General features: G+C 39.3%; 1 protein-coding gene across 7 annotated transcripts in view; it reads right to left on the bottom strand.

The window, feature by feature from the left end:
• Nucleotides 1-7,411: 7,411 nt before the first annotated feature.
• Nucleotides 7,412-12,907, bottom strand: part of ATXN7 (ataxin 7) — a 137,482-nt gene continuing 131,986 nt past the window's right edge. For 4 of the 7 annotated variants that reach the window (XM_034956827.3, XM_063602795.1, XM_063602796.1 and 1 more), the window contains 2 exons: nt 11,972-12,038; nt 7,412-10,214 (listed from right to left, as the gene is read on the bottom strand). In XM_034956827.3, coding sequence (XP_034812718.2) covers nt 10,105-10,214; nt 11,972-12,038 — 177 coding nt within the window. In that variant the 3' untranslated portion in view covers nt 7,412-10,104. The remainder of the gene's footprint in view (nt 10,215-11,971; nt 12,039-12,907) is intronic. The other 3 variants (XM_063602797.1, XM_063602798.1, XM_055110101.2) reach the window with 1 other exon arrangement.

Raw genomic sequence — 12,907 nt, 5'->3', positions numbered from 1 at the left:
AGAATGGGGTGAGGAGGATGAGGGGGAGAAAATTTGTCAGAGGAGATCCTAGGCTTTTTGGCTTAAGTGAAAGACAGCTAGTGACCTTAATGAGCAGTTTTGGTAGAGGTGAGTTCAGAAGAGAATGGGAAATGGCATTTTACTGTAAAAGGCAAGGGAAGGAAAGAAGAGTTTTGAGTTTTTTTGCTTTAAATAACACTTACTGATGGGAATGATTCCTGTTAACATATTAGGAATAACATATTCCTAATATGGAATTCCTAACAGGAATAACATATTCCTGTTAACATGATCTCATTTGATTGAAAATAATTTGATATAATTCAACATTTCTTCATGATAAAAAAAACTCTTCAGTAGACTATGAATAATAGGTTGGGATATCAAAGCCCTATCACAAGGTAATTAATGGCAAAATATTAGAAGCATTATCTTAAAAGTGAAGACAGCAGCTCTCATCGCTGGAAGAAGAGCCATTGGTTATATGCCAAGGAAAGCAATGTGGCTAGATCTCTGTTTTGAAAGGAGTTTCCTGTAGGCACTGTATGGTGGAGGGGAGGCTTTTAAAATGCTGACTATGCCTAATGTATTTGAGAATATCCACCTATGAATTTCTAAAAATGCTTATCTAGAAAACATTTCTTAAAGGAAAAAAACCTCAGCTTTTTGGTTTTCTACAGAAAACCAAAGCTAGTCAGGAATGCAAAGGTGGCTTCTGAATGCTACAAAGTTGCAGTTGGTCACCCACAGGCGGCAATTGACACACCCTAAATACTTTTCCAAGAAAAAAATTTATAGTTACCACGTAAAAGTTGACAGTTTAAAAACCACATATCTAGCTTCTCTGGAAAAAGGATAGGTGAAGCTAAATCTGGACTCACGCTCCAATAAGCTGAGCGACAAGCATAGCGTGTTTTCCAGTGTGCCCCAGTCCACCCAGTCTGTTCATATACACTGTCTGCCTGGCCCCTGCTGGCATTTGAGCTTGTTATCCCTGCACTACCCCCAATATTGTGCATGTGAGGTTGATGGTTAACAGCCTCCTGTGTTAATCAACTAAGACAGGGGTGTCCAATCTTTTGGCTTCCCTGGGCCACACTGGAAGAATTGTCTTGGGTGACACAAAATACGCTAAGGATAGTTGATGAGCTCAAAACAAAACACCTCATAATGTTTTAAGAAAACTTACAAATGTGTGTTGGGCCACATTCAAAGCTGTTGTGGGCTCTGGGTTGGACAAGCTTGAGCTAGGAGAAACTATCCAAAGAATTCTTAACCTTTATCCTGTCTCTAGTAGCTTTAACTGGTACAGCTTGTTTTCTGAAAGTCTTAATTTTCTGCTTTTATTCAAGAAGGTTACTTCACAATATGAAAATAAGATTATGAAATGATGCTAAAACAGTTATACATAGTTCCTTTTTCATGTTGGTAAATGTTTTCTTTTGAAGTTGGAAACAATCTTATTTTTAACCCTGGTTTCAGTCAAAATTAACTATCCTAGTGTGAAATGATATCGCCAGGATAAACTATCTTTTGTGATTATTTTTTAAAGCAGAAATGCCAGTTTCTCTTACCTCAGTAAAAGTTGATTTTATAGCAAATCTATCGAGTAAGAGAAATATTTTAAAGCTATGTCAAATTATGGTAATCTATTTCCTGTATTAGAAATAACAGCTTTAGGTCAATTTTTAAGCTATTAAAAAACAGTGTCTCTTAGGACAGAAACAGTGTAAAAACCACTTTTGTTAAGCACCCAACTTTTACCTGCCCCAGATGGCTAGAAGGATGCCTACAACTTGATCACTAAGCATGCAATACTCAATACACTTAGGATTTTGTGACTGAACACATTTGGTCTTTTATAACCTGACCAAACATTAACTGATAAAAGGCTACTAAATCATTAGCAAATCATTTCTGTAATTTCATATTCTGAATTAGTCCTTGGTGCTGCTGTTAACCTAATGTTTTTAAGATGAACAGCTGACAGTTGAAATATCTGCCCCCATGATTATGGGGGAAAAAGCGTGGAGGGAACTATGATAATCCCTGACCTTCCCAATGCTACATAAACTTGTAGTTGCTGGTAACAAACCTGTGCCTCCACAATGGCAATGGGGGAGTGGGGTAAAATCCCCATCTGGATAACATGAAAAGCTCTGATAATCACTAGTTTTGGTTTCAAAGCTGTAGAGCCACAGATTTGCATTATGCTTGTGTTTCTGAAGGAATACAAAGGCTATCAGGAATTTGTAGCAATCTGATCCAGGCCATTTTAACCTTGACATACATGGTCAAAGGGTATAACCTTTTTTTTTTTTTTTTCATTTAAAAATATCTTACAGTGGCATAACTTTCCCTGTACAAATTGGGTTTAAGAAACAAAAGGGACAATTTGCTAATCAATGATGAGCCTTTAATCCAACCATTATATATCCCCTTTCCATCCTTAGATCCCTTGAAGAGACCATTTAGTTAAGACTACCAACAGGTGACACCCTGACCTCCTTACCAACCTTGCCTTTTAGAGGTGACCAGAGACCTGTGCTTTTCCAAAGTACTGTTATACGTGTAATTAGTATAATATCAATGTGGGGAAACTCTACCTTTGGATTTTGAGGACTCTGCTTTTCTTGAAACCCTCTGGGTTAGAGACTGTTTATTCATATGCACCTCAGGAACTTGAGGCCAAGATGAAGTTCACTGTTTCCTAGTCCTTTGCTTGTTCTCCTGGCCATTATGTTTCCACCTTCATTCAAAATGCCTTCTCTTTGAAGCTGCTTATAACCCAGCAACACCATCAACTCACTGTGCTCACTGTCCTCAATCACACATCTCCAAGTCACTCTCCCCTCTTCCATGCAAATCATCCCAGAACCAAGCAACCCTAATTTGAAATGGACAACCTATACAACACCCTTGGCTTCACAGTTCCTCAGCCTGAATTCCAGTGCTCTTTTCCTCCATGCTGCTTCTGTCCACTGCCATGGTTTCCACCCAGGAATCACAAGCACCTCTGGCCAGTTCTGCTTTTGAAAATAATACTGGAATTCCAATTCCTCTGGCCAGTTCTGCTTTTGAAAATAATACTGGAATTCCAATTCCTCCATTCCCTGTCCTATTCCTAAAAGTGCTGTATCACTTTGATAACTGGCCCCTGGATCTCACCTTGTAGCCCCTCACTTTTATTGGCCATATGGAATTAAATGTGGACTTTGCTCTGTGACCCTGAACAAATCAATTGTCTAATCATAGAAAAAGTTACCTGGAAGGAGATTCCTAAGACCTAACAAGAAGGTAATTCCAGTCAAACCAATGTCTTAAGAGCACCTGCATAGATTCTACATGGTTGGCTTCTAGTTCTCTTCCCTGAATACCCAGTTCAGACCATCATCAATCACTCAGCCACATCTTCACTCTTTGGCAATCTCCCTGCTCAAGTTCTATCTTTTCCACCCAACCAATACACGCTGTTCCAATTATCCTGGAGAAAACAGCAGGGTAATAAAACATTAACTAAATAGGTAGATAGCATTGGTAATTATGATGGAATTGACTCAAAACATCTAACCCTGTAAACCATCTCAATGCCTTCCCTTACCTCTCTTTTTACTCTAGTGCTCTTCTCCATTTGTCTTCATGAAAATAGTCTTCTCCAAGGTTTTGTCCTGGGTTTTCTCTCTGGGCCATGAAGGATGGGCTTCAGGTTTGTGATATCCTGGAAGCGGAATATAAAAATGTGGTGTGCCTGTGCCTTGGTCAGACAGGATGCATAACTTCATGTGACTCCTGGAGTCTGAGGAGGGAAAAAATTAAGAATCACTGTTCTGACAGACCTGAATTACCCTGGATCTGCCACCTATTCGTTGTGGGACCTTAAGCAAGATACCTTCTTAGGAGTTCCAATCAGTATGATGGGAATCAAAATACCTGCCCTATGAGGGCTTAGTAAAAGAGAGGATGTATATAAAATGCTTGCCACAGTATCTGGCATATTAAGTACTTCACTAGAGAAGTATTATTTTAACATAATAATAAGCCAAATCGAATAGCTACTTAATTTTCCCAGGTAAACTCCATCTACCCTTATGACCTCATTGATGATCTAAAACTGAAAGACAACTCTCCATCTTTATTTTCCAGCTCAAACCTCCCTCCTAAAGTCCAACCAGCCTGTACAGTCAGCTGGGCACTAAACCAGAATTTCCCACCAGCAGCTCAAATCTATCGTTATGTCTTTTTCCTTCTCTGTTACCATATCGCACATTTCACTTAAAGCTCAATTGGTTTGGCCAAGCTAGAAACCTGAAGTCTTCTTAGACTCACTCTTCCCTTTAATGTTGAACAGAGTTAGAACCTCAAGGCTTGTTGGTTCTATTTTTTAAAGATTTCTGAAATCAGTATCACTTATCCTCACAGTCAGCCTTCGTTTGGAAACTTAATAGCTCTTACCTGGATTACAACAGCTTTGTAACTTATTTTTGTCCCAAGGTTCTCACCTGTTGATTCTGTCTTCCATTGTTATTGGAGGGCCATAGATGGCAGAGATGTTTTTTTCACAAAGTATTAAATTATAAGTGATTCTCCCCTTCCCCCTGGAGACTTTTTCTTTGGCTGATAGCCTCACTCTCCCTTACCTCCTAAGAGATATTCTGGTCCATGGTCTTTGGATGCAGAAAATGAGGATAACAAGTGCCAAGAATTACAGCCTTACAAGGTGAAATACTACTTTAATTAACTTCCATTAACAACAGGAGCAAGAACTTCTTACAGAAAGAGGAGACTAAGAAAGGAGTGAGAAGGGAGAGGAACTTAGAGTTGATTTAGGGGAGTGCTTTTCGTTAGGACTGGGGACAGGGGCAGGTAAAGACAGATCTTTGAGGCAAAAGAGAGTGAGAATGCAAGACATGGGGAAAGAGACTTAAGTGCTCCTATGCTTTTCCACAGTTTTCAGTACAGATTTGAATGGCTTTGACTTTTGGCAGCTGCACAGTGCCAGGACTGGACCATGAAATATCTCTGGGCTCTGACAATTACATTTGGGTTAATCTAAGCCTGATCCCATGTGTTCCTGGAAGAGAAGCCCCATGACATTCAAAGTCCTTGACAATCTGACACCAGCTTTTCTAACCCTATAAGGCCCTTCCATCCAGCAAACTTCCTGCAGAATTATTCTCTATCCCTCACATGTTCATACCCATGCTCGACGCATTTGCTCTCTCTGCCTAGAATCTTACTCGTCTGCCTTTCTGCCTGGTTAAATCCCACATACGCCAAGATCCAACACTGCTAAACCCCTTTCCTTGAGTTGGGATCATCTTGTTATGCAGGGCCGGGATACCTGCAAGGGAATGGAATTAAAAAGGTTAAGAGATTGAGCAGTTGAACCTTTTCTTGGGAGGTTTGAGGACAAGCCATAGTGAAAGGATTTACCTACAGAGAGCACCTCATTATTAGATTTGTGGAAAGTACTGAGTGGGTGGTTGACTCAAGTAAGGAGGGAATGGGAGGTCCACAGGGCAGTAGGAACTGAAGCCAACATGACTCTTTCATATCAGGTATGGACATTCTTGCTAACACACAGCGGTTCCTCCTCTTATTTTAAGCAACAAAAATAATTTATCAGAATGGTTTATTTGCAAACAGTAAAAATGTCTGGATTTCTAGAGGTAAATGATTATGCTGTGTTCCAAATAATACTAAAATGCACTTGTATTGCCAGTAAGGGAGGTATGTAAAAGAAAGGAAGAGATTAGACCGGGTCTGGATAAAAAGCTTATCTTAAACCAAAACTACATGTCATCAAATTTGCACCTAAGTACAAACAGAATGTGTTTCTCAATCCATCAACTCCCTCTTGTTTCTTTCACAAACATGCAAGGCCAGAATACAGTAATGTTCACTGTTTACACAGTTACTAATTTATCCAAAGCAAAGCTTTGTGCCCCCAGATGGAAACATCCTCAGGCCTTAGAAGTATTTAGCTTATATAAGAGGAAGGCTAAATTGAAGGGGCTTCACAAGGGTGTTCCATGCCAAAAGTGATGAAAAGTCAGAGTAGACTGAAAGGGTTTAGTATCACAACGAGGCAGAAACATGTACAATATTTCATGCAGCCAACCTTATTTATTGAGAAGTCCTAATTTTATTGCCCGTTTAGTAACATGTTTGTTCCACAAGCTAATTTCTTATAAAGCAAAGCACAACCTTTTCTTATAAATAGTATAAATTATTTTATTTACAGAAACTTGTTACAAAACAAATAGACTATATATTTCTTCTCTTTTAAATATCCAAAGTAATTTTCTATCCCTTGACATTTGTTCATGTTCTATACAGCAGCCAACACAAAGTCCAGCTGAGATGCTCTTGATTATGTGTACAAATTATCAAACTATTCACACGTTTTTAACACAGGAGATTGCTTTTATAACCAAGCTCAAAAAAAAAAAAAAAAAAAAAAAGCAAAATGCTTTCAAGGCCCTACATTCACACTGACAGTAAGTAGTGCTCATTTAAATTATCTGAAAATGTAAAATGTTTTGCACAAAATGTAAAAGTGATTATTATCTGCTAAACAAACTTTTAAGAATATTTTTTCAAAGCCCAATCGCCCCAAACCCCCTGGACAGAATGAGCGACATTAAGAAATTCCTTGGCAACAGAACTCTTGCAGGAAGACAGCTGCCTTTATAAGTTACATTTTTCAAATTATACATTTTTTTCAATGTTCTCAGAGGTACTTCTTTGTATTATATTTTTGGAATACAAAATATTTTAAATATTTTAAATTGTATTTCATGAGTGAATAACAAAACGGACACATCGTGTAAGTTGCTGGCTGACAAAAAGATCTGTAACCCTTGGTGCCACCAGGCAATCCATCACCAATTGAATTACTATGAACCAAGAGGTCTTAATTTAAAAATACCTTATAAAATTACCAGCATTGGTGGTTTTCAACTCCTCCCCTAAAATTTTAGAAACAATATTTAGGTGGAAAAAGCAAACTCCAAAAGTTCAACTGAACATTCAAGTCTTTTTAAAGAGATTCTGTCTAAGCTTAAAACTAGTTTCAGGCACTTTCAGTTTTTTCCATTAGTTTTAAACCACATCACATACTAACATACATGTGCTCAGAGTATACACACACGCACAGGCACACACACACGCAATCACATACTCCCACACATAAAATACTAACAAAAGAAAAGCAGTGTGTCACTTAGTTACATGTAGTCTATCGGGAAACCAGGCAACCAGGAAGAAGCAATGCCCACTTCATCTGTATGAATCCACTCCCGAGACACTAAAAGGGACAAAGACTTTTCACAGAACAGAGGCATCCCTTAAAACTGTAAAGGAGGCAGGTTCTAGAACTATTGGCTTGGCAGTGAACCACTTCAAATTATAAAAAGGTATTTACTTTTATTAATTAATAAATAAATACTAGATGATCTCAATTGTACCAAAACAGGATATCAGAAAAAAAGACCTGTGCAAAAATACATATTTAAATATGTACAATTCATTTTTAACAAAATATGTCTTCTGAAATAGGGATACTTCCATATTTATAATAGAACAAGAAATTCCAAAATAAAGATACAAAAGTAGGTTTTGTATAATTCTTTGTTCATCATTGCAGCACTTTTTTTTTTTTTTTTGTAGGTTAAGAAAACTGCAGGAGTTGTCATGAAATTCTACTGGAAAGAATATAAAAATTATCTTGGTTTTAAATTGATACCAAAGTCTGTCTAGAAACAACCCAACCACTGCAAATTTGGTTTTTGCAAGTTAATTTAATTCAAAAAAATACTTGTACTCCCATGTTTTAAATGGTCTTAATTATTCATCATCATAAAAAGTAGTTGTAGGAGAAAATAAAATATTTGAACAACAGTCTAAAATTTAATAGCACTGTTTAGAATAGGTCTGTTTGTGGCAGGCAGAATCCAAAATGGCTAATTTCCTAATCCCGATGCTCTGTGTATTACCGGGAGAAATAATGAAATTCAATTAAAACCTCAGTCTAAGAAATCAAATGTTCAATACTTGCTAATCTAAATATCTACATTAGTCTGAATCAACTTGTTATTGTGGATCCTATTCACATCTTTCGGAACAACATGATCGATCTGTAAATTCCATTGCTAAAGGCAACTTTATTTATAACCATCAAGTCCTCTTGGCTCTGAAAATAAATTCTACCCATACCCCATTGCACTTGTCACCAAGGAATCAACTAGGTACGTTCTGATTCCCTCTCACCTCTCTCTTCCCCGACTGGGATGGAAACCAGACTGATTTCTCCCAACTATGCCAAACTGGCCCATCCATGCCCTCTCCTCACTAAGCTCTCCTGTAGTATCATTTTAAAAACATTTACTGATTGATTGCATAATAATTGAACAAGATACTGTTCTCTCCTTCCTTTAAAAAAATCAGTATTTTACATCAATTTATAGCTAAAGTATCTGCATAAAGTTTTTGTTTTCTTACATAATAAGAATAATTCTGTAGCAATTCACATTATTAGGCTGGTAACCAAGTTTATTCATTCTACCTGTTGTTGACTTGAAATTCCCTGAAACTGAAGTTTGAAACCCAAGAACTGTAGGAAAAAAAGAATGTACTGACTGGCTCTCATCAGGCCCTGGCCAGGGCAACGATCAGCGCCTTGGAAATTTTACCCTGTGTTCGGCAACTTCGTGTGTTCTTCTAAGCAACAGTGCCTGTTACTCATGTCAGGAGCCTGTAGTGGTGGAAGCAGCCATTTAAAGGCTCCGGCTCGTCCCGGAATTCAATGACACCTTCTCCAAGCAATGCTGTTTTAACATATTAAGGTCTTTAAGGGTGGGGGGTGGGGTACTAGAAAAAATATCCTAGAGAGCTCCAAAACTCTCAGGAAGATGGCTGGTATAATCCCAAGAAAGGAGGGTGTGTGTCAGGGCAATCCTATACACGCATCACAAAAGACCTTCAGGTCAGGACTTACATTCTCTCCAACTCCCTTTCCTTGGTGTCTGCTCTCGTCCCCAACCACATCCAAATAAACATCTGAAGTGGCATGAAGGGGAGTGCATACAAAAACACACAATGCCAGAAGTGCTTGAAGCAGAAATCTACACTTAGTCCCAGGACAGTATCCAAAGAGAAAAACAAGGGTAATGCAGAGAGTGCCTTGGAAACATTTAAGTGTATCTAATAATGTCACTTTAAAAGGTGACTTTTAAAAATAGACCAGGTAGGACAACCAACCCAATCTGCCATACTGTTTACTATGAAAACTTAAAGGATTAAGAAAACTTCATCTCTTTGGAAATCTTGAAAAAAGTTTTTTCTCCCTATAGTGATTTTAACTTCCTCACTCCCACCCTCCCCCGACCCAATTTGGCCTTCCTTTCTCAAAACTAGCTTGCATTTTCTTTCTTCTTAAAAAAAAAATCACACAGAATTGCTTTTGTATCATGAAAAGCCTCCAAAATGATTTATACTTGCTGTCTGGGCATCAAAAATTTCAAACCAGTTTGTAAGTTAGAAACTTCTGACAGCTTCTTTTCCCAAATTACTCTCAAAAGGCTGGGCTATTTTGTCATGGTGCCTTGGGCTAACATCTATATTTCATTCCTGGAACATTGCTATCAAAATCTAAAGCCTAATTCCCTTCTTCAGAGGGTTGCTCGGGATGCAGCCCTCTGTTCTCTGGAAGGTTTCTGGTCTCCAGTTAAGGTGCCTAACTGCTGGAGAGTGACCTACAGATGACAGTGTTAAAAAAAAAAATGGTAGTAAAAGGAAGGAGGGAGAAAGGTCTACAGTAACGCTCTTGCCAAAACATTCTTTTGCCCAGCCAATCTACTTGAAGAGTGGCTCTGTGATATACTGCAAGTTAAAAAACAAAACAAAAACAAAAACTTCTCACAGATTGGTAGCAAGCAGTTCAGACCACTTTAACACTGATAAAAGCAATTCGGTGGCTGAACTTGATCCAGTGTCCTTTATGAGTACTCACTGCTAGAGACATAGCTTCAGGGAAATCCTCGTTAAAACAACAGCCCGGCAGGTTTCTACCCTTGAGGCCCACAGGAGGTTGGGAAAACAGACTCAAAGGCATCGTGGAGTCCAGAGTGCTGAGTGGAGGTGTAACTTGTCCTCAAAAGTGTCCGCATTATTCCTCCCCGTGCTATTTTCAGCTGTCAGGGACGTGCCTTTGGCTTTCAAAAAAGAGGGGGTGGGGAAATAATGAAATGGTAAGTAAGCGTTTGTACACTGCACTCTATTGATTCTAAACAAGAATATTCCAAAGGCTGCACGCTACTAAAGTCTCCATTGACTGAGTGACACCAGGAACAGTCAGCTATAGATTTTGTTCTTAGCTTTCAAATGCCTTCACTACTACTGGGCACAATCAGTGCAAAGATTCACTTCTAGCCAATTGGCTAGAAGAGTTGCAGGCCTGGGTTTCTAACTTAGAGAAAAGGCTCTTATGTTTGCCTTTTGGTTTTATTTACTGATTTTGTGTCCTTGAAGGTATTCCAGTGCTTTTGTGTCCTTGAAGGTATTCCAGGTTTTTAACTGAGAAGGGAACAAGGTCAAGGGCTAGCACACACAGGTGTGACAGTTCGCACTCAAGGCAGTGCCCATGCTGGGGAGGAGAAAACTCTGGCATTCACAGTGGGCTTTTACATCTTTGGTGGCACAGGCCATGAACAGACTCCTGGGGGTGCCTACCCAACCCCATCATCTCCTAGGCTTCCCAGCATGTCCCACTCTTCATCCCCTTGTTTAGAAAACTTCAACTAGCCCAGTTATTTTTGTTTTAAAGGCAGCTCCACAAGGAACAGCAAGTAGAGGTCCCTACTTTTGTAACAGCAGCATTCTTTAAAGCATTTTGGGGTCATGAGTCCCTTTGAGATTCTTATGAAAGCTATACGATAAATGAACAAAGACATAAAAATGTGCAATACTTCTTGGGGTTCAATGATCCTTTGATCTCTAAGCAAGCACCCCTGCTCTTGCCCCAGGATTTGTGTAGCATAATAAAAAGTATTCCTCTGCACAGAGAAAATCTCTCTCAAACACAAACTTAAGTGGAAACTGATTTTAACTGATTTTAAGGAAAAAGCCCAAAGTTAGGCTGTCTGTGTTGTTCTAGTAAGACATGGTGCCACTACATGGTAAAAATCAAAGGTGGCAAAATGGCAGGTCATGAGCCAAAGATGGCCCACAGATACACAGGCTATACCAGATTTAAGAAGAGAAAAAAAAGTGTGTGTGTATATGTGTGTGTATACATATATATACACACACACATATATCTCAACTAAATTTCACATGCAAGTCCAGATCTGCAGCCTCTCTTTAAAACTGGTAACAAATGTCTGGAAGCAGCTGCTCCATGTCCCCCCAATTTCTAGTAGGCACTGTCAATCTCTGCTGTGCCCCACCTGGCCCCCCCCTTCTGTCCTTTTTGTTACTTGTGGGCATTAAGATCTACACTCCTGTCTAAATGAAGACAGTGTGCTCACTAATACAGATGTGAGATGGACATTACAGCACAATGGAATGCCCCTTCCGTGGGGATCATGTCTCTCTCAAAGACGGTGCGTTGAAGAACGGCACACCATGTCTTCTGTGTTTATATTGGACTGTTATGCTTATAAACTGTAATGAGTAACTACAAACCAAGAAGGAAAAGCACACTTCTCATTTGTCCAGGAATCCTATGATCAGAATGCCAAACAACATATAATAACCCATAATGTATGCAGCTAGTTAAATTCACAAATATTTTCCCCATACCTTTGGCAATGGGTGTTAATTCACCCAAATATTAGAGGAAAATTGTATCACACTAAGAAAATACTAAGAAACTTCTTGGTATTTTCTGAAAAAGTCCTAACCTGGCTGGCATTTGAGTTAAGTTCTGAAGACGAGGAAGGGGAAAAAAAATCATGAAAAAGAGCCTCACATTTTAAGTCAGGGCTCTGGGGTGATGTTGCTGAAATTCCTGTTCGTAAGCAAGGTGAGGAGATATCCTGATGAATAAAATAACAAGATGAGAGATGAGCTGGAAGTTAGAGCAAAGGAAGCTGGAAGAAACAGCTACAGGTGAGGTCAGTAACAGGCAGAAGAGCTGGGATGAGACAAAAATACAGCCTAAGAGAGAAAGTCATGGTTAATTATGAATCCCACAACCACTTAGCCACTTCTCTACTGATGGGTTCATATGCAGACTTCTTTTTAACTATGAGCTTGGAATGAGATTTCAGTCTTCTGCTATGCCCATACTGAATCCTGTTTTCCTGCCTCCCTCAAAAACGGGAAGAGAAAATATGGGGTGAGATTTAACCAGAATATCTGAAATTCTTTTGAGAGGGAAAAATAATAAATGCTCTTTTTTTTTTGAGACATAGTCTCATAGGCTGGATGGAGTGCAGTGGCGCGATCTTGGATCACTGCAACTTCCGCCTCCCGTGTTCAAGCAATTCTCCTGCCTCCGCCTCCTGAGTAGCTGGGATTACAGGCGTACACCACCACACCCAGCTAATTTTTGTATTTTTAGTAGAGACGGGGGTTTTACCATGTTGGCCAGGCTGGTCTTGAACTCCTGACCTCAAGTGATCCACCTGCTTCAGCTTCCCAAAGTGCTGGGATTATAGGCGTTAGCCACTGCACCCAGCCTCATTTTAAATCTTAAATCACCCCTTTCTAGATCAGTTTGATTTTAGCGCAGCTTTCCTCAGCGGAACATACTAAAGAACCACTATCCAGGAAACAATGCCTGCTTCCTTCCTTAAAGCCTCGAATGGCACACACTTCACAGCATTGGGATAACACATTACTGGCTATTTCATAAAGGGACTACCCTCCAATTATGATTTTGCTGTCACAACCGATGCTTTCT

This window comes from Pan paniscus, chromosome 2 (genome assembly GCF_029289425.2).
Source record: "Pan paniscus chromosome 2, NHGRI_mPanPan1-v2.0_pri, whole genome shotgun sequence".
Taxonomy (NCBI): Eukaryota; Metazoa; Chordata; class Mammalia; order Primates; family Hominidae; genus Pan; species Pan paniscus.
This window is presented reverse-complemented; position numbering and strand designations above follow the sequence as displayed.